Source organism: Nicrophorus vespilloides, unplaced genomic scaffold, assembly GCF_001412225.1.
Source record: "Nicrophorus vespilloides isolate i.1.1-1 unplaced genomic scaffold, Nicve_v1.0, whole genome shotgun sequence".
Lineage (NCBI taxonomy): Eukaryota > Metazoa > Arthropoda > Insecta > Coleoptera > Silphidae > Nicrophorus > Nicrophorus vespilloides.
The window spans coordinates 26,928-52,819 of NW_017097381.1; the positions used below are offsets into that span (position 1 = coordinate 26,928).

Here is a 25,892-nt window from a genome sequence, read left to right on the forward strand (position 1 = left end):
GGGTTGCGGTCGAATTTCGAATTACGACCCCATTACCGTAATTGCGCCACCGTCTACCGATGAATATGCATTTTACCCTCAAGTTTTCTGTTTATTTTATTTTTTTTTGTATTCTCTTATGCTAATTCCGTGCGCTAATTGCAGCTCCAATGCATAATGATGGAAATAGCTCGAAAGGACGTCGCACGTTTTACACGTGAATGATTGGAAAATTTATGTAATTTGCAGATCTCTTGATATTTCCCTTTCTTCGCGGCAATTAGACGCCCGCCTCCTCACCGCTTCGTAACCAGTCTTCACACTTCGCGCCTCGATTTTGTCACCACTTTCCAATCAAACCTAATCAATTCACACTGCATATCAACGACATTCCATATCATCTAACACTACTTTTCTTACAATACAATAACAAACTAAGGAGAAACAGTTAAAACATTTTACATTAAGACAAATATTATAAATAAAGTTGGAAACTGGGAAATTTAAATTAAATTGATTGATTGATTGAAATTAATTGAATAATAAGTATTGGGTTTGGTAGCAGTTGCCATGTGTAGTCATTGCGTATTATATAATGGGCGGCAATTACTTCCGATTGTAAACAAACTAAATGCAATATTCCCATTGCGAATTGACCATTAATGTATGCACAGTATAGAAACTGTCTGAGAATAATCAAACGTACAATAAAGCTATTAGTTATGCGTTCGTGGTTCATTTAAAGCGGTGCTTGAACCCATTCGAATTTTCTACATTTGTTCCGAATAATGCATTAGTTTTCTTGTAATAAAATTAGTTTTTTCTTTGTTCTGGTATTGGAATTAAAGGGTTTTGAGTAAAAATGAATTAGTTGAATATTGCAGATGTTTCGTACAGGAAATAAGGCAGATGTTCCGCGTTCATTTGCAGTAAATGAATCACGTTTAATATAAGGATTTTCCGATTGGTCAACGTTTTCTTGATGAAAGCGAATGATTCAATGGTCGCATGGTAACAGTTGCTATGCCTAAGTTGAGACATCTGATCGGAGGGTGGATTAATGAACCGAGCGGCAGAAGCATAGGTGGCGAATTGAAGGAATGAGAGGGAGATGGAGAGATGAAGTAGGTGCGAAGGATGATGAAGAAAAATAATGTGTATGTGTCGAAAGTGGAGGAGGCCCATAAATTATGGAGAACGCGTATATAGTGTATGTATAAATGTACGCTTGTGGTGCGTAGAGGGACACATAAAAGCCCGAAGAAATATGTAAATGGAAATCCACAATGTAGTATTATGTTATGTAGAGGGAATAATATTCGCATAATTTATTTATGATTATTGCTGAATACTGAATTAAGACGTGGTGGAATGTTGAGGAGGGAGAAGACAACGTCGCCAAAGAGATGAGTGAGTGCGTGATGGAGAGAGAGAGAGAGAGATAGAGAGAGAGAAGAAAAGTAAATAAATAAATGAGGAATAAAATAAAGTCGAAGAGCATTTTTATTTTTCTTCTCTTTTTGACGGAAAAGAAGAAAACGAAAGATAAACTGCGTCCGCAGGTGAATAACAAATTCGCGATCGTTCAATGACATCACACGGTATAAATATATTGCGCGTTGTTTGTTATTGGCCGTGTGGATGGGGCAAAGAAGAAGACGAAGAAGTGGAGGAACGAGAAGTAGAAGAAGAAGTATCGAACGAACCTTATGAAGTTTGAAGTTCGAGCATTGCATAGAATGTGCTGTTGTGCGTGTGTGTTTGATGGATACGAGGCATGTATTATTCAAAGAAAGTGAATAGATGGCACTAAGACAGATTGAAATTCCCGACTTGTAGATATAATATTACCATATCTGGGAGCCTCGTATTAGTGTGGATTCCTTCCTTTTACACGAGCTTTTCCATTTTCCTGCAAGCGATATACTTTAATGATTATGTTCGCCAAATGCAAACAAAACGACCATTGTAATTACGCATTGTCATCGGACTTCTTCTTCTTCTTCATCCTGCAACAAAACAAACGCAAAACCATCCCCTGACCCCCTCAGAGGGTGGGAGGAATCGTTTCATTATTAATTCTGTAATCCTAGAAGCCGACGTCGGCGACAACAGGAAATTGAATTATTGCAATGTTGGAGCAAACACGAAACGGAAAACCTTTGAACCCCCCAACCCCGCGTCTCACGCTCCGTTCTTAATTAATTAATTAATTCGGAACAAAACAAAAACATAAAGCACGAGACGAAGAACCTCATAGGGAAGAGCACAATGGGTGGACAGAGACAGGCAGGCAGACAGGACACGCCACATAACTAATGATTTTGGAATTCATTAAAAGAAGTAATACCCTTCGAATGAGCACTTATTAACTAGATCACTTTTCCAGATACTTTACAAAATATCACGTACAAAATTATTTATTAATTACAAATATCAGTGGACAAAAAAAAATCATGCATATCTAACAACAATCAACGTTTTTCAATTGACAAAAAGAAGAACAAAAATATTACGAGCACAACCTATCGAAACAAAAGAAAAACTAAACAAATGCAGGTCTAGTTTTATATGTCAAAAGGCGATCATGGTAACTTAATGTCTTGTTTACTCTAACCGTTAAATGTCAAACGATAAATTGAATTCGTTTAAACTGTATTATGAATAACTACATTTCGCTAATTTCCAATCACTTATAATTATGCAACAAATAACTCCAGTTGCAAGATTTATAGCAATCATATGTTACCGAGACAATTTCCATAACAAACATCAGAGGACAGAATATGAATTTCTTCAACCTACGTTACTTTGTAACAAATAGATTTTCATAGTTTAATATTCTTGTTGGTAAAATTGTTACTTATTTAAATTGTCCATGTATATCAACTTAATTGATGTAACTATATTTAGTTGTATTATAATAACAATTACTATTATTATATGCGCGAAGAAAGAGAAAACGGTTTCTCGAGGATTGGATGTCTTAAAAAGGATATATGACCTGCGCGAATGAGGCAACAAAAATAATATGAAAAAAAGGATTGTTAAACGAATAATGAAGATCCTGAAGGATTATATCATGGGCGGTAATGGACATACCGATGGCTGGTTTCTCATCACCAAAGGAATCCTGCGCCGACGAAGTTTCTCCTTCTTCATCATGATCATCTCCTTCTTCATTTAGCTCTTCGGAGTTTCGTTTTTCGAATGTGCCTCGGAATGCTCGGAGCGAAACGAAATGTCCGGATATGGTTGCATACAATTAATTAGAGACAGATTAATGTCGTGTAATTGTGCACGAGCCCGACGACTTCCTGGCATTCGACCGAAAAGACAACCACGATGACCAGGACAACAAGAGAATACACGCTTATCCATCTCCTTCTTCCTCTCATCTATCACCAATGATGGAAAAGAAGAAGAAGATGAAGAATGAGGGGAAAAAAACAAAAAGAAGTGTGGGAGTCGCGAGACGCTTGCCCACACGTTTTATTAATTACACACGAACGGCGATCCTTTTGTTCAGCCCGTCCATTTTGCATTCGTCTCTGTCAACTACTGAAGACCCCCTGTGATCCTTTTTTTTGCCTGTTCCATCCTCGTTTTATTTTTTTCTTTTGACACTTTAATGGACAACGCCATTGTCTCTCTACTTCATATTTTTTTGTGTCTCCTTCGCCTAGACGAGGAAAGAACTCATTTGTATTAGTCGTTCGTATTTCTACGTGCCATCAGATATTAGCTTCACTCGCCAATTCAAATCTCCATGACTACCATAGCTTGTTTCACAAATGTTTGTCCCGTTTTACTTGTCCATCATTTGTCTCCGTGAGATGAGTATAGTTTCCATGACTACCACAGCTATTAACAGTATTAATGCTATTTCATGATAATATCGATATGTGACTAATTCCGAGAAGTTGCGCTCTGGAAATGGAAGATCCGCAAATGAATTGCAAAATGAAACTCGAGCCAAAAATGGTAGAAACACGAGGCCCTGGGAAAACGAATAAAAATGTCAAAGAAAAGAAGCAGAGAGAGAAAGAGAAAGAGTAAGAAAAACGAGAATTATGGAACGCCGTGCAATTGCAATGTGACTGTTATTAATTTTGGTATTCGATACGAGCGGCAGTAAAACTGAATGTCAAGGCTTTCTTCCCGCATGTACGTAAAAATGTAAATAAAGAAGTGAATAAAAATGCGACCACTTCTGTTCGCTCTTTTTTTTTCAGCTTAATGCTAAATAGATTCAGATTATATGGACGCTGTTCTGTCTCTTCGTCAGTGCGTCGCGTTATGGGAGAGACATTCACTTCTCTTCGGGTGAGACAGACCGACCAAATATTCTGTCGCGAGGTCATAAACAACATTCACGGTGTTAATACTAATTGTTCGACACGAGCAAACAAATAAACTCAGACCGCAAACGAACAATAAACGAAACGAAATATTCGAATCGTACAATTTAATGTCACCCGTTGTTGTTCTCGCATTTCCACTTTGCTGATTACGCAAAAAAAAAATAGCAAACTATAAACGTTACAATTACTTTCTTACTCGGAGATTATTTTCTGCGGTTTCAGTTACATTATTTATATTTCTTCTAAGCTTTGTTTTTAGTTTTCTAAGACGAAATCGTGAATCTATTTTAAAACATGATCATCGATAAAAGTCATTGAAAATTGATTTTTTAATAAAAAGCAAATTTTTCTCCAAGTGAAATTGATGTAAAGAATTAAAACATAATCATTACAATAACATTACTTACTCAAAGTTTATTGTCTGTGGCTTGTATTTTCTAATGTATGATTCATCAACCATTCTAAAACAATAAAAAAATCACTAAAATTATAGTTTTTCAATTGTCAATGTCAATTACCATTTGACATCTGTTTCTAAACTAACAATAATCGTTTTTATCTACTACTTTTTATAAGTAATTTAAAATCCATCGTACACCTACTAGCTACAATAAATTGAAGTTAACATTTAGTACAGAAGGATTAATTAATCTCACTCTGCAGCATTTCTAATATTAACTTTCATTATTAAACTCATTTCAACTATAATTACTTCTTTATTCTATCGAAAACTTAATGGATTACGTTTTAAACCGTTCCTACTTTTTTTTTTCGGTAAATTGATTGTGGTCCGGTCCGCACATTAAGCAAATTGATAATGATGACCAATTAAATTTAAGTGAAGTTATCCATCTTATAGTGCCTATTATGGCTTTAAATTTGTCTCTAAAAATCAATCCGAGAATTTAAAAAAAAAACCGAAAATATTTGTCTTCGTCAAACATATTTTATTACTAATATGTTTATTTATACTCTTGCAACCAATTATCTTCATTTTGGAATTGCTTTCTACGCTTGAGGGTTAACAACGAGCCGAAGAACATTAAACATATGAATGCCAATAAACTCACGAGAGAAAATAGCTTGCAGCTCCACGACAATTATGAGATAAATATTTTTCTTTTTTTCAATATTTATCTCTTTCGCGTTTGGCCAATATGCTTAACATAACGTATAAAGTTTCAAATAGATAAAGATCGGATTTGATTGAACTTTGGATGGCATTTCTTATTGTTATTGTTGAGACCTTTCGGGTTAGGTGAAATCGACATGGAACGCTCCGTTCTTCATCTGACGACCAATTACTATTATTTTCTAAAATATTTCTGAAAACTTGTATCATACATTTTTCATGTAGTTTATGCAGTTTAGAACAAACAGAATATTTCAATGATAAAAATATTAATGTAAATGATTCCATTTGATGGTAGAATTTGTAGAAATGACGTGAATTATCGATTATGTGATGATTTTTTTTTCTGTCTGCCGTTGGTTTCGTTATTTTTCGATGGTTATCCGATCGTTGCGGACTTTTTGTGTGTTTATGTGTATACTGTTGTCCGTTTTCCAATTCCATTATTGGCGAATAAACGACTGGAGAAACGGACGAGAAGGAGTAAAAAGAAAAGCATATAAAGATGAATGTGTGGTCTGTGTCTGTGGTTGTGTTGTAGGTATACATCGGGCATGTATAATGGGTCTGAGCCACTGATGTGAACTTTGCGAGTTGGCCGGCAGTAAATAAAGGCTGACGTTAATGGGCAATAAATAATTTGAATTAGTTCCATTTTCATTTTCCATGTGAGGCTTTATAACTCAGATGTCTTACATAGATTAAGAGCGCGCCGCTCGCCGTTGCTGCAGCGGCTTGGCTGGCCTAGGTGGGATATATACGTATATACCTATCCATCCATCCGTCCATTCATCCATCATCCACGGTGGTTGTAGTATATCTGATCTGGAGCGCGCGGATCTTCAGGCAGATAAGCGAGATGATCTGTATCTGTTCGATACACTTTCGGCATCTAGATAAAAGGACGGGAAAGGATGAAAAACAAAGTGAGGAGAGGAATAATGGAAAAAAAGCGCTCCAGGATTTCCTGGTATATCCGATGCTATGGTAATAAGTCCTAATAGAGCGCGGTATTAAAATTTTACAGCGAATTACATTGTACGCACTACCATTTATCGCAGGCACTTATGGCCGCAATTTAAATCGAAGCTATTTCCTGTAAACAGAAGAGGAGATGATGATGATGAAGAAGAAGAAGGAGAGCCGGAGTACAGTTGTATTATTGACCGTCTGAGCGGCCGCCGCCGCCCGGCCCGACGAGATTCCAGCCAGTTTATTTCCTGCACATCTCCAGTTATCTTCCACTGAACACGTTTCATTCATAACCACCATTCATGGAACCTCTCCTCCTCTGTCTTCTACATCTTCCTCTTCATCGTCGTCTCCAACAACAACCACTTATTCTTCTTCTTTCTCCTCCTCATTCGCTGAACCAGAGCATCGTATTCATTCTCCGTATGCGCCTGGCTTGAACCTGAGCGATCTCGTTTATATTTTACTGAAATGCTCTTCGATAATTACATATCCAAAGAACTGCTGCACGGCTATGCTCATGTGAATCTAAGTTTGAAATTATAGCACTAAATGTTTAGATACTCTAAGTAAAGTTAAAATCCATGGTTACTCATAATTTCAGATGTAACAATTAACAAATGTCATTCATAACAACCAATCGGTTTCCTGATTACATATTTTATATAGAATGCTCCGTAATAATTAGAAATTCAAGTTTTTGCTGTGGAAACTTAAAAACTTGAAATTATTTATATAAGCATCGGTGGTTCAGTGGTAGAATGCTCGCCTGCCACGCGGGCGGCCCGGGTTCGATTCCCGGCCGATGCAATCACTTTTGGAATTTCTTGAAGAAATTATTATTGTTTACAAAAGGTAAAGTTAAAGACATGTAAGATAATGTTTTGTTAACATTTCTTTAAGCATTGTTTGTGCATGTTTTATGTATTCGTGATGAAATGAATAGATGAAATTCAAATTTGTAATTGATAAAACGTGGGGAGGTGGAAGAAAAGGGTAATGTTGATGTGGACAATGGTCTGGTCTGCGTTCGAAAAGGGAAGAAGACAAAGAAGAAGAAAAATAGATGAGATTCGATTATAAATCAATTTTCGGTATATTTACAAGTCATAAAATAATAACGTGTAGAGGCGAGAATCATGTTCATCGTCGAGGATGACATGCATTCGAATAAAAACGTCGAGCCGGTAGGGGGTAGCAGCACCTCCTGCGGCATTGTATGGTAATTAGAACACGGCGGGGGCGGTGATATTATGGGGTTGAGGGGGTTTCACCTCTTCGCCCCACTTGGAACGCCGCCCCAGCCGCACGCATGTTCTCACCTGTCATCGATGAATGATGACGGTGTCTGGGGTTCCTTCAACACCGACAGCAACGACGATGCGGCGGATCGCATCTCCGCTGACAATACTAGAAATAAATTAAAGCAGTGACTATGAAAAATCGCGAAACAATAATCAAACTCTTTTCATTCTCTTCATTTCAATCGAAAAGATAAAACAGATGATATGAAAAGAGAACCGAATGAGTACAATGTTGTAAACATTGCTGGCTCACTTCCAGATTTAATTAATTAAAAATAAATTGAGATTCTCTGAGTAAATATTATATATTATTCAAAAGAATAACATACAAATTTACTAAGTAAATAAAGCAACTAATATACAACAAATACTTATAAGAAACATACATTATCTTACATCTAATAACCATTAACAATAATTGCTCAATATTCATTAAACATAACATAAATTTATGAAATTAATTATAGTGATTCTTGTCAAACATAAAACAATTTTATAATAATGTTTAAGACAATCAAACATTAATTTTCGTTTCTTTCTTGTAATTGTTGTTCCAGACAAGCGATCTGGATACCTTCCTATGCAAGCAGGAATGGGAGAGGAGGTTCGAAGAGGAGCTGGATAAGCCGAGGCGGGATTCGGCATCGCAGATCGATGATTTCTTCGAGCCGCCTCGTCACCAACCCACCATGAGTTACGTGTCGATGAGGACGCTGCCTGGCACCGACGACGATGTCTTCCTGCGGCCGCCCCTGTGGGAAGACATCGCCAGCAGCATACAAAACATCGACCCTGAAAACGCAAACATGTTGGCAGTCGGTGCCGGCCAAGTGAAGCTGGAAGCCGTCGACGATCTGACCGCTGCCGCCTGCGCCCCGACACCGTTGCTCTCGCCCCTCGAGATCAAAACGGAGAAGGTAAGCCAACCACGTCCAATACGAGGGGGGCGTTTTGCAGAAAATGAGGATGCGAAACGCCCCTCGCAATTCTCCACGCGATTCGTTCGATAGGAGGGTGCGAAAATGAACGGGTAGAACTTCTCGTTTCAGATCCTGCAGCAGCCCGGCCCCACTCTCCATCTCATGGGGACGCCGGCGTCTTCTCCCTACAACCAACAACAACAACAACCAATGAGCCCTCAGCAAACGCAACAACCTCAACCTCATTACCAGCAGCAGCAACACATCCTGCATCAACCCAACAGCAATGCGCATCAGCAGCAGCAACAACAGCAGCATCAACCACAGCCACAGTACAAGTATGGGAATCCCCCGGTGGGACCGGCGCCCGGAAACGCGCTCTATCCACCAATGTCACGTCTTATGTACGTTTCGCCCCTGACTCCACCCAGCTCGGAACCGGGGTCGCCTGGCGGGACGCTACCCCGTCGCACGCCGCCCCCGCCGTATCCCGCCCCCGGATGTCCGCAAACGCCCGCCCCCAGAATCACGCACTCCGTTAAATACAACAGGAGGAACAACCCCGAACTAGAAAAGCGTCGGATACACCATTGCGACTTCATGGGTAAAATTCTTATTTTAAATATACTCACCATGTTTAAGAACTTACCAAATTAGAACTTACAAACTATGATTTTACAAATATTTATAAATCAATAACCGACACATAACAACATTTTTACTAACAATTAACTGACAACATAAACAATACAATTAGTTTTTTTTACCAAACAATTGTTTCATTATCATATTTAATTAATAAATGTCAATAAATTAAAAACAAAATAATGTTTATAAAATTATAAGTTTTATAATCGGAAAGATATTCGCAACAGCAACAATAAAAAATTCATTTGACTTTTTCGTCCTCTAAACAGAAATCTTTCTTATCCAAATTTGTCCTACTAAAAGGGCATGTGAATCAGGAATGCAGAATAAGACAGAGGTTAATTTGAACTTCCCCATACTTTTCAATGCATTACAAAACACCCCGCGTATCACACAAGAACTATTATTTTATACAATTTAGCAAAAAACTTTTACAAAATTTATAAATATTATACCGTCACAAATATTCTTTCCGAAGATGTAATATTACTAATTTTTCGTTGCAGGTTGCACCAAGGTCTACACAAAAAGTTCTCATCTGAAAGCTCATCAACGAATACATACAGGTATGTAATGCATATTTCTAAGCTAATTTTATGAAGAAATTAATTGTTTGGAAATTCAATATCTGCAAATATATTCTTAGTTAAGAGACATTATTATACGTTACTCGAATATGGTGCAATCTCGATGATGGTAGTCATATACCACTTGCGCTTTGCACATAGTTGTGAAGATGGAATGATTTAGGTATATCTAATTAGGTATTTTTGATATGTTAAAGGTGAGAAGCCATACCAGTGCCAATGGCCCGACTGCGAGTGGAGATTTGCGAGGTCCGACGAGCTGACCCGTCACTATCGTAAGCATACAGGGGCCAAGCCGTTCAAATGTGCCGTCTGCGAAAGGTCCTTTGCCAGATCCGATCATCTGGCATTGCACATGAAGAGGCACCTACCAAAAACGAGCAAGTGAAGTGCCCACAGAAAGAAACACTGAAACAAACCGAGTGACCTACCTAAACATACAAACGTTATGCCACAGAGACAGAGTGCGATTTTACATATGTTTTATTTCCCCTCTCGAGAGAAGCAGAATCAATCCAGACGATCGATGCATATGCACGCACGAACATACTACACACAAAACACACACAAATCCACACATTCCATAATTTGAATGAATCTGAAAAGATCTCATCTTGTTTACTCTTATAGTTTTTATTTTTTGTTTTACACTCAGTGATTCCTTGTCAAACGAACGCTATATTATTTCCAAGACCTTCGAGACCAATTTCCAAATTTGAACGGCCTTAGGAGAAGACGACGACGGTCCTTCTTACTTCTTAGACTTATTTTTTTTTTGTTTGTTTGTTTCCTTTTTCTAATACTTTTTATTTGATTCCGAGCTAATCAAAAGTAATATATAATATATATGTATGAAAATGTAATTGATTAATATATATATTTCTTTATTTTATGTATATTTGTTGTTATGAAGTTTGTATATTTTTTTTTAGTAAATTATTAATTGTGATTTTTATTATTTAAACTTTAAGAACGATTTTAATGAAACGCGTGGTGCATTTCGAAGACGATGAGTGGGAGAGGAGTTTGAGAAAGAGAGAACAATTTTTGTTGTATACAAAAAAAAATACAAATTGCAAGAAAAACATGTGACTATTCTAATTTGTTTACTGCAGCTACGACAAAAGAAGGAAAGGGTATTATTCAATTTAAATGATTCTAGCACCGAAACAATAATACGTTACTGTTTTTCACTTTTTCGAGGAAACGAAACAAGAACAAAAAAAAATAAATTGATTTCCATTGCATTTTTAATTTTTTGCCATTTTATTTCTCTTATTAGTACATTATTATTATTATTATACCCAGTGTTGTGATTATTTAAACTTTTATATATATTAAATGTATTTATATTATATTAATCGTATACAAAAATTCAGTATATGAAGTTACCAAATATGTACACTGATCTTGAACGAGTTAATTAACAAGCTGAAGAAAAAAAATCAACAATTTGTCTGTACATAGGAAGAGGCGAGCGAACATGAACGGCGGAAAGGAAACAAGTGCATGTGTATATATAATTCATACATATTATGTAAACTGACTAGAAACTAGTCACAAGATTTTTTTAATTCTAATAACTATTTTGTTTTGTTCTCAAATCATTCAATTGTAAAAAGAGAGAAAAAAAAGGAAAGCTACGCATATCTAGTGTATTTATGAGATAAACAAATACTTAATTATATTACATATCTAATAACAATTATAGAAAATGCACCGAAAGAAGAAAATTATTAACATTACTATAAATAATTTTTGTTTGTTTTTTTTTCCTTTATAATTTTGTTTATTTATATAACAAGATCCATTCAAATCTATTCTATTTTCTTGTTTGTTTTTACTCTATTTAGATGTTACATAGGTAGAATTTGTTTTTTTTTTCTATATTGTAATTATAATACAATTTTATTTTTACCACATGTTGTTTCAATACAATAAAAGCAAGAGAAACACACAAAAAAAACAGTTAAAATACTTATTTTTTCTGAATAAATACATTTCTAAATAAATTACTGGCTTTGTTTTGTTCTATAAAAGTTGTGAACATTACTAAATAAGATTAATAAATGTGTTTTCTTTCTGTTGTTAATGTATTTCCTACTTATCAGTATCCTCAAGATGCTTAAGTAGATGTTGCTTTAAACTGGGCATGTGCTTTGGAATGTGGTCACATTTGTGGCATTTCAGTGGTTCATTCAAGAAAGCCTTGCACTCGTCTGCAGACAACTTTTTGACAACCCCATCCTCCTCCAAACTATTGCAGACCTCTAAAATAATCAATAATTATAAAATTGTTATTCCTCAACATTTTGTTGATGCACATACCTTCTGAATCCAAGAAAAACCCAGAAGTGTAGCTGTTCCAATGTTTCTTGGTCTTCAGGCAAGGTGAATTCATGTCATCACTGATAACATGCAAATGTAATCTGAACATGCTTGCCTCTGCATGATAGCCAAACTTAAAGGTTCTGTGCTTATGCTGTTCAGCTAGTTCCTCTCCAACCTTGTGCATGTACCTGAGAAGGACCAAGTGATCTGCATCAACTGATTTTAAAGTGCTGATCTCCTCTTTGGGAATGACGAGGTAATGAAACTCTGCTTTCGGATACTTATCTTTGATGACCACTATTTTATCATCTTGTTTCACTATATTATCTGGATCCTCCATGGCTGTAAGTAGACCATTCGCCCAATGGCCACTGGATTTACTCTTCTTAGCATCCTCTTTTTGTGAATCAAGTTTCCTCTTCATATTTGTCAAGTCTATACACCATTCACATACAATAACAAAAACTAACCTAGCAGAACAAGAAACAGGTTGGGTAACTTAAGGAAAAAGTTTAGGGCTCTTCATTCAGAGGATTTTTCTTTGTGAAGCTGTAACCGTGATACTCGATTGAATCGTATTTAAATTTGCGCATACATCTGCAGTCGACACCGCATTTGGTCGAACCGCATTTCTTGCACGGATAGAAGCAACCCGGACATTCGGGCTCCAAGCAATCGCAGAGATCTCTTCCGGTTGCGTTGTGAATCCCCTTGTTGTTGTACAAAGCACCGTTACCTTTACGAGTCTGGATTTTTTTCATTAGCTTCCTCTTCTCCCTCTCGCTTGTTTCCGGATTAAAGTTTCCCAGAAACTTGATCTTCTCCTTGTTAGCAATTGCAATTTGCCTCCTGGTAATGGCCGGTTTTCCAGACACAAAAGATTCCTGCAGACCTGCCCCCGTTGATTTCTTCGCCAAGCACATCGAACTGCTTCTTGTTATTCTCAATTCATCGGTGCTAACTCCACTGGCCGTAGAAGCACCTGCACTTGTTGCATTAGAATCATCGGATTCCATTATTACTGAAGCAAACAATTATACTTGTTACTAAAGCTACAAAACCAAATACAACAAACTAAATTGTTGCCTGACTGTTACCTACAAACTAGTAAACAAATTAATAATTCTTGTGCTGCTCAAGAACCACAATTACCAACATCTAAAACTAATTAATTTAGTTAGGCAACTATCTTATCTTTACATCTTTTTTAACCTCTGATGATGCAACCTTCTTACTGTTGTGTATGGAGGATTGAATATCGCTTTCTTGTTTATTTACGTTATGCAACCTTGGTAACAATGCGGCTTGGCTTTTTTATTTAACGGTTATTCTTTTTTTTTTGAATTCGAGTCAATGCTTTAATTATTTACTATATTATTAAATGTTTTTATTATGAGTGAATTATTCAACAAAATGTGCGAGATAGCCAATAAGGCACAAGTGAGCAGTGCGCATCATCCAGTTTGTCTTCATCAGCTCAACAAACTTTTTAACACTGTGAGTTGTTCACCAAAACCCAGAAGATGTATGTTTAATGTTAGATTTGCAGAGCAAACTCAATGAATTCGTGGAGGCGTTTTCGAATATCCTCAAGATTATAATGCAGGCAGAATACAAGAATTCCAATCCAGAAGTTGAAAGAATACTGCAATTCGTGGCTTTGTTCTGTGAAGGAGTCGAACGAAAGATGAGCCAAGACCTAGAGTCTACCATAATGGAGTCTCCTTTCCTGAGTGCTATAATTCAGTTACTTTTGATGGTGATGATCTTGAGTTATGGTACTGGTTGAGTAAAATAAAAATGATTTCCTTTTGTAATTTCAGGCGCAACCAAATGCTAACCATGTGATTCGTTACAGAGCATGTCAACTGATTCAGACAATTTTAAGCCAACTGAAAGGTTTTGAATTATCAGTAGAAATATTTGATACTATACAGGATGCAATGTTGGAGAGATTGAAAGACGAAAGGGAGAGTGTCAGATTGCAGGCAGTCTGTGCAATATTTTCATTACAGGACCCCTCTGATCCTGATTGTCCAGTAGTCAATGAATTGTCAACACAAATGATGGGTGATCCAAGTGCAAAGGTTGTAACAACGTTTATTTTGTTGATAGTTTAAATGATTTGATTATTTCAGGTGAGGAAACTGTGTTTGGAAAAAGTGGGATTACGACAGGATATTTTGGAGAATATAATCATGAAAACTAGAGATGTTAACGTGAAGGTTCGCTTAGCAGCTTACACCCGCTGCTCGCTGATACCGAAAGCTTTTAAAGTAATTTAGATATTATAGTTTGATAATTTTGTGGAAAAATATTAATTAATGTATTTGCAGGTGATCCAAAGGCAAAAGTTAATCAAATACGGATTCACCGATGAGAATGAATCAATCAGAATGTACATGCATGAACATTTTGTGACGTCGTGGTTCGAATGTTACGAAGAAGACTATTTGATGTTTATTAATTCGCTGTGTTTAGATTCGGACTTTAAAGACTGCAAAGAAACTTCGGTAGTTGTGGAACACGTCCTCAGCGCATTCTTCGCGTAACATCTTAAATAATCTCTGTGCATTGCTTTTATATAAACTTGCTTTAATTTTAGATCGAAACCGCATTTGGAATTGAAACAAGCCTTAAATTTGAATGAAAACCGACTTTTACCGTTGGAAGATTTGAAATTCGAATCTGTTTTATACTGGCGTTGCTACCTGGAAATGCTCCGAAAATGCGATGTCGACGAAGACGAGTATTTTCCGGAATTGGTGCATCTATGCAAATACATCCAAAAGTAATTACTTTGCTCTTGGTATTTGCTTTGGCGAAGTTTACTGAACGATTTTGTTGTTTCAGTTATTACAAAGATAAGAATGATTTGGACCCTGAAAGCGTCGAGTATTTTCATAATCAGTTTATATTACAACAGTTGTTCCAAATAACCATGAAATATGATTTCGGGGATAAATTTCTTCAGGAAACGTTGAATGCTTTGGTGGGAGAGGTGCTTCAGAACGCTGTATTGGAGGAAGAAGTTGTCGAGGCTATCATGAAAAATCTTGACTACACCATACCCGATGTCAACGAGCAAATCAAATTTGTCTGCTTGTTGATCTCGGAAATATCTTACGAGGTGCCCGAAGTGCCTGAACCGGAGGAGAATAATACCAATAAATTAGAAGTAACTTAATCATATTATCTAAGTGATAATAATTTGTAACAGACATGAATTTTATATTTAATGCAGTTGGCCAAGCTGAAAATTGAATTGAGCTGCTTGAAGGAGGATCTAGATGTGGCTATAAAGGAACAGAATTTTTTGAAGGCTGAAGGACTTAAGGACAGGATAACAGAGGTAGAAAATGTTATTATTAATTGTGAAGTAGCGGAGTCCGGGGAGGTTTTGCAAGAGTATGAGAAGAAGACGGACTTAGGCACTCTCAGGAAGTGCCTGGATATTTGCAACGGTCTGCTATCTTCGTTGAGGATCACCACGTTGAATTCGATGTTGATGACTCTCAAAGATAACACTATACAGGTGTTATTGAGTCATAAAGATGAGACCGTCGGGTATAAGGCTATGAAGTGCTATGGACTATGCTGCATCATGGATCAGTCTACGGCTGAAATTGGAATTCATTTATTTTGCGTTCCGGTAAGTTACTTGACCAGATAATTTCTCAGTTCCATGTATTGCAAATGTTTTTGTTTTGTAGATTGATAGTTACAGTGCGGGAACAGTCTGCAATACAGACAGATTATTGCTGGCAATAAGCGCTGTCGTTGATATGATAGTTTTGTATGGTACTGATTTGATTGCGAAACCAACGGACCCTGAAAACAGCTTCGACGAGCAGCATGAAACTATCTTCAAAGGCGGCTCCAGTTTGACTACAATCATTCAAGGTTTGGTCGATTTATTGCAGGACGAGGTAAAGATATCTAATGACGATTGGATTCGATCAATTAAATCATTATTGCTATTCTTGGTTTTAGAATACCGATGTACAAGAGCACGCAAGTCATGGTTTATGTAATCTGTTGTTGGCCAGTCGCATCCAATCGCACGCAGTGATATCACGGCTCATCCTGAAATGGTGCACTCCGCATTCCAGTAAAAGAGGTTAATGTTATCTTCTGGATTCAAATAATAACATTACGATGGATTTACAGATGACGAACAGCTGCAGAAGATGATCCAGAGGATAGGATTGACTTTGGAAAAGTTGCCCAGGATTCGAGATTCGGCGGACGAACTTGAAAACGCTGTTTTACCGACGGTAAAAGCCATTATCAAAGCGCCAAAGACCAGTCCACTTGCCGGAGTGAACGCCTTAAACATTGCCAATTTCCTGATACAATTATGCCAAACGCATCCTCAGGTAGAATTTAATTAATATCCATTATCGCCAATTTTTACTATAAACAATTGTAATTTCAGAGGTACCACATGAACTCCAATTTGATGATAAGAATATGCAGCGATATGCTTAAAAGGCCGAAATCTGTGAACAATTTAACGTACTCTAAGATGCTCCTGATGTTTCCGTTGGACGAAATAGATAGCACTTTGATGCGGGAATTATTAACGATATGCGATGACGTTCGAAATGTAAGTACTTTAATATGTTAAAATTTCAAACTATTCTTAACTTTTGGATATGATCTTGTTTTCTAGGAAGTTCTAGACAAGTTGGTTGTGAGGAATGTCATCAAATTCATAGCGAACATTACTTCACTGATGAACCAAATCGGTTCGATCCAAGAGGAAAGCGACGAGGATAAGGAAAACATTCCGGTTAACAATATTTCGCCGCAGCAACAGACCTCCTTGGACAACATCGAAAGCATAGAACAATGATACTATTTTTTTTAAATTTACATAGATATATTTTTTTTAAATAATTTTATTTTTTTGTATATAAAAGATGAATACAAATATAGAGTTTAATATATTTCAATTGGAACAGGGTTTCCAAACAGGTATTCCCATGATATGGGAAACTTAAAATCTTCTTTAGCAGTGAACTCCTTAAAAATATCACCCAACAGGTTTATGGTGTGGACAGCATCCAACCTGTTATCACCTTCGTAACAATACCTAGTTAAAATTGTACATGGTACACTATCTTTTAGCTCTGTAAAAAGTGGACAAACAAATCCTTCACTGACTAAATCAAGATTTGTTTCTTCAGTTGCATCACAATCTTTGAATATTTCTGCATTCTCATTGGATATGTACATGAATTTACTGGAGTTCACATTGTGCATTTCAAATGCAAATATACTGGTCAGCAAGACAATCCTCTTCAGTTCAAATTCCTTAATGTTTGCAATAAGCTTCTTAAGAAATTCCTCCTTCAATCCACGTTCCAAACCAGATCTTAACTGAACCACGGCCACCTTTAGATCTTCGTTCGCGTACAGTTCGCATGCTGTGCAAACATCCTTGCTCTTCAAATCGAAAGGATCGCTACCCACTGTCGGTATTATTGCTGGATGCCAAACGGTAGCAATCTTTTTAAGGTTATATGTTGAAATCAACAAGTCCACAGTTAATTGCGGCACATTTCCTATGGACACGTTCGGTATGTATAAAGTGTAATCCTTTAAGCTTGTCTCCTTGTTAAATTTTATTAATTCGCACATCTTACTGAACTTTTTGAACGATGATTGTATACAATTGTCACAGAATCATCTACATTGACGTTTCGCGATTAGGCAAACTTCGAAACATGTATTCCAATCCTTTGGATTTTTATTTTCAAATTTGAAATCTTGTTTTATTGCATTTGTTGCAAGTTACTCTTTTTGATTGGAAGAAATGCAACAAATTAAAACACGAATAAACAATAAAATAAATCAAAACAATTTTATTTCAGCAATAGAAAAAATATTAAAAGACAAAACATTAACATTAATTGTTATAATAAATGTTGTCATTATTCAATAATAATTACATCATCGTCATCGCCGGGCGGCAGTGATGGCTTATTTTGTTTCTCCTGTTGCTTCTTAATAACGGATAAAGATATAGGAAGATTGTTGGGCGCTTTTGAGCTGCCGGCGTCTTTCCTCACCGGCGATATTTCCACAGCTTTCGTTTTTTGCTGCTGCACCTAAAACATGAAAATTATAATAAACCAATTTAAGATACGAATAATCTTAATATCTACTTGACTAATCGATATGCCGGATTCCATGAGAAAGTTCGGTATAACGTCCAAAGATTTGGGTATTTGGGATAGAACGTTCGGTTTGTACCCCGAGTATGATGCTTTCTGTTGCTCTTTTTGGTGCACAAAATCTAGAGATTTGGCAGCGGCACTCTTCTGCTGTTTCTGCTTATCCGCAAGTTTCTCTTGAAGTGTTTTTCCTGGACTCGAAGAGACAGGTGAAATGGTTTGCGGTTGTGCAACCGGTATTATAGAAATATTGGGTCTATCTTTGATCAGGTTTGTGCTATCAGCTGGAAGTTGCGGTTTGGAGCTATGAGCCTTCGGTGCTTCCTGAAATGATGACATTTAATAGAATTTATGAAATTACACTCAGATTCGATTTGCAAACCTTAATTAGTTGATGATATGATTGCATTTTCGATGTATCTTTCATTTTCGTTTTGAACAACTCGGCGGCAGGGTATTTAAAACCAGTGGCCGTTGTCGATGATTTACTGGATTTCGAGTGCTTCGGAACTTTTGGCTGTTTCTGAGCCTTCGGCAATTGATTCATGGCAAGTAACTGCCTGAAAGTTTCCTGAGTGGGCAATTGGGATGCGCTAGTCGCCGCACTCAATTGAGAATTGGCGACGTTATTCAGTAAGCTTGGATTCATCTGGCTCAAACTTTGCGCAAGTTGATTGGTGGCAAGCGCATTCAAACCGCTCATCTGTTGTAGCGTTTGAACAAAGTTGGTGGGATTCAACATGTTGGCTGCAGCTGCCGCCGCCGCCGTTGGTTGGGTCATACGAGTTGCCGCATGGAACATAGATTGTCCTAATTGGGATTTCAGTTGGTTGGTGATTGTCTGGCTGTACTGTTTGATCAATTCATCTTGATACTGTTTCAGGTAATCCAAACCAACGGAAGAATTGAAAACAGCGTTTTGCCAGGAGAATGGATTTGTCCCGGTGGTCATGGGGCTACGACCCCTTGGAGACTTTCCTGGTCCTGGTGGTCGACCTCTGGGCCTTCCCAAATTGGGTCTCTTCATCGGCGTAACCATCGGAGAAACGTTGGTCGGCGTAGGCAACACCGTAGGCTAAAACAGTCAATGCAATTTTAAAAATTTCTAAATTTGTATCATATGTCTCGATTACATACAGGCACAGCCAATAGTGGTGTTTTAGGTGTGGTCTGCGTTGGTTGCTGCTGGTGCTTCGCTTTTTCAGCGATCTTACTTTGTTGACAGTACTTGATGGCCATATCCAAAACATTGGCCGAATCGGAAATCTAAAATTAATAATAAAGTTACTTAAATTCGCAAATGTGATTGAAGCAAATTGAAACCTTATCTCCCATCAGAGTCTTGTATGCATCAACCAGGATGCTTGAGAACGTCTTCTCGTGTTGCGGTAATGAATTCTTGCTCTTCTGGAAAGCCTTGAACATGTCCACTAACAGCTTGTCGGCAAGGATTGGCGACACCGTTGTTATATTTTTAACTTGCGAGCGCAGGGATTGTATGCACATACCTAAAGCTTGATCAGACAATTGCAATCGCTCACTGTGTCTTATGTAAATCCTGCAATCAATCAATTTACATGAAGTAATGAAGACAAATCATTGCTCGTTATTACTTGTCCAGATCCGGCTGCTTCTTCAATTGCAAACATAATTCCAGTAGCGTTTTGTGGTCGTTCGTGTCTTGCAACACTTGCAGAAGCAAAGTCACGCATCGGCTCATATGGGCAGATAGAGATCCAGGTCGATCCACCTCGCTCGACGGTATTCTCCAAATTCCCTACAAGATGAAAAAGTAAAAAAAAAAATATGAATTTGCATTTGAAATTACATTAAAGAAGTTGTTGTGTTTCCTCTCCGAGAATAATCCGGGCACTAAACAACTGTTCTTGCACTTGTACTCGCTAAGTAACAATTGCTTCGATTTGCTTAAATCTTTCTTCTTGGAATACGAATAGTAGACGTGTGCCAATCGGTATAGAGCCTTATAATTCTGCGGTAGCCTTCGGATGCATTGTTCGAGACCTAAATTCAGTTGGTTCAGTTATCAAGTTATTAGAATAATCCAAAATAGGAGATTACCTAGAATGCATTTATCGACTAAGCTAAGGATTTCAGCCTCGGATAAATTCTCATTGGAATTGTCCGAAGATGAACTACTCGAAGAACTGCTATCTTCGCTCTCCGAATCTGAACTGGAAGTTGACGACGAGCTACTCGATGAACTAGAGGAATCTTCCGTCGCAGTAGTCGTCGATTTCTTAAAAAAAACAATCATCTTAATTTGCAGACCTTAATAAACGTGAACCAATTAGCATACTCTAATGTTATTTTCATCTTCACTCTTCGACGATTTCTCAGACTTGACATCTTCCACTTCCATCTTCTCATTATCATCCGCAGCGACCACCAATTCCACATCATTGTCTGGTGCAGGAGAATTCTTCATTGTTTCCCTCATCATTTCATCCATGATGTCTTGTGCTGTTCTCACTCTGATTTTTGGGTAATCTGAAATATTATAAAGTATTTAGAATCTTATATGTATTGAATGATAAAATACCTGGTTTCTTTTCTTCATCTGAATCAATGACGACGACTTCATCACCCTTCAGTGAGGTCTCCACTTGTTTCAATAAAGATTCCATGCACTCCTTGACCTCGCTCATGATCTTCCGTTCTTCGTTCGCTTCCTCGTTTATCGCCTTGTTCGCTTCTTTCGTCTGAGCAGCCAAAGTCTTAATCTTCTGCAGCATCGTATTTTCCAAGCACTTCTTGAAAAGCTTTCCCACCTCCATGGTTATCAGTTTTCCGTCGTGTAGTTCCAGGTACTTCAGTATCGAAGCGTTCATCCTGTAGTACACTTCAAGTGCTTCCACGGACATACGCTGTGGACTACTGTAATTGATTTTTTCGGGATACGCGCACTTGTTTTCATGCAGCAATTCGGCCGCTGCGTTGTAATGATGCAGGTACACGCTTGGATGTTCCTGTTTCTTTTCGCTGATCTTAGCAATCATGTAGTGGTACAGCCATCGCTCATCCGGTTCTGCCTGATCGACGCTGTACAAATTCAATGTTAGCTCAAACGCTTTCCGTGATCCATCCAAATAGCTATCCTTCTCCGATTCGAGCACCTCGAACTTCTCCATGCTCAATTTTTCCGAATCGTACTTGAGGATACGCGAGCAAAAAGAGTGCACCATATATTCAAATGCACCGAATTCAATCCAAAGCGTGATATGAACATCGTTCAATTTGAGCGCCTCTTTGAAGCACACCCTTGCGCTATTGGCTTTCTCCAAGAATTCCGTTTCAGTCTTATACCTTTCGCAGTGATTCAATTTAAGTTCCAACTGACTGGAAATGCCCAGAGATAGTGCAGCCCACGAGTCGATTCGATCTGGACTGATGCAGAGGTCTAGCAGATAATACTTGTAGCTGCGTTCGCACTCGCTCTGCTTGAAGTAGTAATCGCCAAGCAAATAGTACATAGCCTTAATTTTAGCCGAAAATTCGACGGGTTTCGGCAGCTCTTCAGATTTCGAATATATGTAATCGTAGATTTTGGCGTACAGAGGCTGCGGGTCGTATTCCTTTGGAACGATGGATGTGAAGCGTTGAAGCAGTTGTTCCAAATCCGCCGAAATCGATTTTGCCTTGTACGAATCAAATTCAGGAAGATCATCTGGACAGAAGTACTCGTATAGCTGTTGCGCTCTGGACCAGGTCAATGGCAATGGGTTTACGTTGTGGTCAGCAAGATGTCTAGATATTTTATTCTTCTTACAAGGATGCTGATAAAGGCAGAAGAAGGCCTGCTCTAAATGTATGTCGATCTTCTCGCGTAGAAATTCGAAGATCGGTGCGTCCAAACGATAGATTATCGTATCCAGCATAAAATGCAACAATTCCCCTTGATTCTGCAAACACCACCCTTTTGGACCGAGGAATTCATGGGCAGAGAATAGAATAGCAATTGATGGCGGTAATTCCTCCTCCTCCAACGCGTATTTACTTTTTTTAATTTTATCCTTTTTCACGTGTTGCACTACTTTTTTCGCTTGTTGTCGGTGCTCATCTCTGCAAATAAATTGCATAAAACCCACAATATAAAACACACATCAAATAATACCTGAGAAGAATGTAATGCAAAATTATCCAAGGGGATACGTTCCCTATGGGCATTTTATTCGTGTTTTCCGCGTTGACTTGCCTAGCGCACAAAAGCGAAAGACATTCAATCAATCTATTTCTCTTCTCGTCAGGTAGTACATCAACTACAAAATTAATTTAGTCTTTAAAACTCATACCTTCAATTAAACATTTTCCATTTAGCTTACCAACAGCTACCGTTTCGTTTTTGATAACCTCTTGCATGATGGCCAAACATTTTTCCAGGACCATTTCCCATTTATCCTCGTACGTGGTAGGTTTCAGATAATGACCCAACGTTTCGTTCAAACACTCTTCCGTCCACAAGAAGCATTCCGTAAGATTGGTGAACCAAAGAGCGTGCATCAACATCCCCAATTGGGCGGGTCGTCCAATTTTACCACACGTAACATTGTTGCTCGAAGAGGTAAATGTTGTCTTCAAGATATTCGCCACCTCCTCGTACATCTGTCCATTGAACAGCTCATCCAGGCGACTCAACGAATGTATCAACTCCAAATTACTTAAAATCGTCTCTATTATATAACTACTGATAACCGTGAACTTGGAACAATTGGGCAGGTGCAGCTTAAACCTTTTCACGTTAATTTCCTCTCCGTTGACCAATTCTTGCACCTAAAATGCAACTGACAATTAAAAAAAAAACGAATTATCCAATTGTGTAAAACAAACCAATTGCAACGCGGTTATGGCCAAATCGTTTTCGTTCCTCTTCTTAAAGAGGTGACAACGCAACCAATGCACTCGAATAGCAAAATTAACGTACTCGGAACCCCAATTCTCGTCCCATGCGCTCAGCAGTGTGAGATGGCTCACAGAAGTGCAATGTATCTCATTATCCGGATCATTTCTACGAATAAAATTTTTAACTTTTTGAAATTAATATTAAACGCAGCAACTAACTCGTATCTATTCAGTGTCGTCAATTCTCCATACAGAATCGTTGTCAGGGCATCTTTTCGTAACTTTTCAAAACATATATCATTCCCAAATAAGTTCGGATGGCTACAGTGATCTCTGTAACAATCAACCTGTATAACTTTCTAATGATATCTAACATTATTTCTTAGTTACCTGAACATATTGTAAGCGTCGATGTAAATTGATATCAATTGTACTGGCCATTTCAGTTGCCATATATTTGATAAAGAGTATACGAATTCTTCGATTAAATCTATGGCATCGCAGTTTTCCCAATTCCGAGTCCAGAACGATTTAACATCTGCTTTCTCCTCATCTCCACCGAAATACGAGCTAAACATTTATATTGTTAAATGAAATATTTATATTTGAGCGATCATTACATACTAAGCATCTGTACTTATAGGAGAATCGATTGGTGAGATTAACTCCACTGGTTTGTTCTCGTTTAAGTGCATATTGTATAGATCCATTGTGGACATAGAATCTTCCATGGGATTATACTTATTTCCATTGATACCGTTTGGTCTGTATTTCAAATAATTAACGTACATATACAAATAATATGTTTTCTATAAATAACTTACAGTAGATGAGAAGGAATAATGCGCGTTAGTGCGTTCTCTATACTAGTATCTCTGTCATTCTTCCCCTTCTTTCCAGCCTTCCTTTTGCTGTGCCAACCCCATATTTGCAAATCAGATACTAAATCCCGTTTTCGTTTGCTACCCCTGCTTAGTATACGACTTTTAACTGACTTTAATGAACCACCCACATCTTCCTGCTCATCCATATCTTGTTCCATCTAAAAAAAAATAGTGATGATTCGATAAATTTATGATCTATTAATTAAAGTCAATTTTACTTCTTCATTTTCATCTGTCTGTATTGGAGTAGTAGCGTCGTTCTCACTTGTTGTTGACATTCTCCTCTCTACAATGTCATCCATTTCCTCTGATCTGCCAGCACTATTCAGCAAGACATTATCAATTAATACTTCCATGATCTGTTCAGCTACTTCTTGTGCCCCAAATTCCTCAACAACATCAGTCTTAGCCTCATCAGCTACAGTTTCCTTTGATTCACCTGTATTGCTCATACACTTTTTCATGTTAATCTTACTGAGATGACTCTGAAACATACATCACTTGATAAAATTGATAACAATTTAAATTTATATTAAAAATATACCATATTGTTGTCTGTAATGTATTTATGAAGACCAGTCAAGGTCTTCCCTAAAGCAACCCAAGTGTAATCTTCCAATGGCACTGGTAATGGTATCACAGGTAATGGTTTTGGTCCAAAAGACTTTTCCACTTCATTAATTCTATCATACAACTTTTCTATTTCTTCCAGATAAGCATTTTCCTCTTCCTCTGTGATATCAACATTCACCACAGGCTCATCCAAACTGCTTGGATTGAACTTCATGTAGTACTCCTGGGTTGCTGGATTATTTTCATAAATGCGTTTCCTAACAACAATACCCTTTACATAATAAGGATCAAGATTAAGTGCTTTACTGATATATTCCAAGCAGGCAATTGTGTCCCCAATTCCAAACAGCACTGAAATCAGCTGATCCAAGCATGGCCAATGTGAATCATTACAATCCAACCCTTTTGTGAATGCATACATGGATTGCCTGAAATGGTTCTGCTTCAATGCAAGCATCCCAATTTTATACCACAGTGTTACATCAGTATCATCAAGTTCTGAAGCAATGAGAAAGTTCTCCAATGCATTGGCCTTATCTCCCAGTTGCAAATATATACTGGCAATGTTTATTCGACATGAATACTTGATATTTGACATGGTCTTTGGAAGTCCTCCTTGGCTCTCCAATTGTGGTATATTATAATCCAATAACTTTTTCAAGTTTTCCAATGATTTCTCCACATTGTTATTGCATTGCAATCGAAGCGCCTCATTGTATAAGTCAATTGCAATCTCTTCCTATAAATATATTTATTCTTTATTTTTTTCATACTTTCATAAATATTTTCAATTCTCAATTGATACCTGCGCCTCCTTTCTAATAACTGGTCCATCTTCGTCCGAAGACGACTCTGTGTTGAGAGCCCTAAATTTTAACATAATAACTAATAATTATTTGAATTGGAAACTTAAACCTATTTGATCCTAAACATAACCTACTAGATTTGTATACAAATTAATAAGATTTAATCCAAACAAATGAATAACCATGGTAACCAACTCAGTAATACAAAAATGTTGTTCACTATTTCGCTGCTATTTTTATTATTTGATTGTAAAATAATCAATTTGAGATCATTTTGTGATTGATCGATAATTGATAATAAATTGAATACAATAAATATATTGAATTGAAAGTACGTAGCAACTTTTTTTTCT

The 25,892-nt window shown here is 37.4% G+C and overlaps 6 protein-coding genes and 1 non-coding gene across 9 annotated transcripts in view; 3 read left to right on the forward strand and 4 right to left on the reverse strand.

The window, feature by feature from the left end:
* The window catches only part of LOC108559960 (dendritic arbor reduction protein 1-like), a 12,206-nt gene extending 1,485 nt beyond the window's left edge, over positions 1-10,721 (forward strand). Inside the window, exons 3-6 of the mRNA XM_017917353.1 lie at positions 8,309-8,668; positions 8,801-9,275; positions 9,826-9,885; positions 10,104-10,721. Of these exons, the coding sequence (XP_017772842.1) occupies positions 8,309-8,668; positions 8,801-9,275; positions 9,826-9,885; positions 10,104-10,294 (1,086 nt within the window). The 3' untranslated portion in view covers positions 10,295-10,721. The remainder of the gene's footprint in view (positions 1-8,308; positions 8,669-8,800; positions 9,276-9,825; positions 9,886-10,103) is intronic.
* On the forward strand, positions 7,187-7,257 carry Trnag-gcc. Its single transcript has one exon. It is a non-coding gene; the product is annotated as a tRNA-Gly (tRNA).
* A 998-nt stretch (positions 10,722-11,719) lies between the features above and the next one.
* LOC108559963 (aprataxin) lies at positions 11,720-12,750 on the reverse strand. Its single transcript, XM_017917356.1, has 2 exons — positions 12,235-12,750; positions 11,720-12,176 (listed from the first exon to the last, which is right to left on the reverse strand). The coding sequence occupies exons 1-2, from the start codon at positions 12,659-12,661 to the stop codon at positions 12,007-12,009; spliced, it is 597 nt and encodes a 198-aa protein (XP_017772845.1). The 5' UTR covers positions 12,662-12,750; the 3' UTR covers positions 11,720-12,006.
* On the reverse strand, positions 12,662-13,391 carry LOC108559964 (ARL14 effector protein-like). The gene is made up of 2 exons (XM_017917357.1): positions 13,339-13,391; positions 12,662-13,258 (listed from the first exon to the last, which is right to left on the reverse strand). The coding sequence occupies exon 2, from the start codon at positions 13,251-13,253 to the stop codon at positions 12,750-12,752; it is 504 nt and encodes a 167-aa protein (XP_017772846.1). The 5' UTR covers positions 13,254-13,258; positions 13,339-13,391; the 3' UTR covers positions 12,662-12,749.
* Positions 13,392-13,551: 160 nt separating this feature from the next.
* LOC108559966 (condensin complex subunit 3-like) lies at positions 13,552-17,111 on the forward strand. 3 transcript variants are annotated; one of them, XM_017917359.1, is made up of 13 exons: positions 13,552-13,734; positions 13,779-13,996; positions 14,061-14,324; positions 14,376-14,513; positions 14,574-14,785; positions 14,843-15,028; positions 15,091-15,415; positions 15,482-15,889; positions 15,951-16,166; positions 16,231-16,348; positions 16,408-16,616; positions 16,676-16,846; positions 16,913-17,111. In XM_017917359.1, exons 2-13 carry the CDS (start codon positions 13,838-13,840, stop codon positions 17,093-17,095), a joined length of 2,589 nt encoding a protein of 862 aa, XP_017772848.1. In that variant the 5' UTR covers positions 13,552-13,734; positions 13,779-13,837; the 3' UTR covers positions 17,096-17,111. The 3 variants fall into 3 exon arrangements, with proteins under 3 accessions (XP_017772848.1, XP_017772847.1, XP_017772849.1); XM_017917358.1 differs by having other exon boundaries at positions 13,553-13,734; positions 13,787-13,996; XM_017917360.1 differs by lacking the exon at positions 13,552-13,734 and having other exon boundaries at positions 13,937-14,015; positions 14,096-14,324.
* A 69-nt stretch (positions 17,112-17,180) lies between these two features.
* On the reverse strand, positions 17,181-17,949 carry LOC108559970 (proteasome assembly chaperone 2). The gene has a single exon (XM_017917365.1). It carries the CDS (start codon positions 17,881-17,883, stop codon positions 17,182-17,184), a length of 702 nt encoding a protein of 233 aa, XP_017772854.1. The 5' UTR covers positions 17,884-17,949; the 3' UTR covers position 17,181.
* Positions 17,950-18,175: 226 nt separating this feature from the next.
* LOC108559980 (calcineurin-binding protein cabin-1-like) lies at positions 18,176-25,770 on the reverse strand. The gene is made up of 20 exons (XM_017917382.1): positions 25,539-25,770; positions 24,705-25,472; positions 24,379-24,645; positions 24,101-24,318; positions 23,901-24,041; positions 23,667-23,846; positions 23,496-23,609; positions 23,265-23,442; positions 22,760-23,207; positions 22,552-22,696; positions 20,980-22,499; positions 20,737-20,927; positions 20,499-20,676; positions 20,248-20,441; positions 20,033-20,196; positions 19,743-19,977; positions 19,557-19,685; positions 18,802-19,494; positions 18,411-18,743; positions 18,176-18,353 (listed from the first exon to the last, which is right to left on the reverse strand). The coding sequence occupies exons 1-20, from the start codon at positions 25,611-25,613 to the stop codon at positions 18,177-18,179; spliced, it is 6,348 nt and encodes a 2,115-aa protein (XP_017772871.1). The 5' UTR covers positions 25,614-25,770; the 3' UTR covers position 18,176.
* Positions 25,771-25,892: the final 122 nt, after the last annotated feature.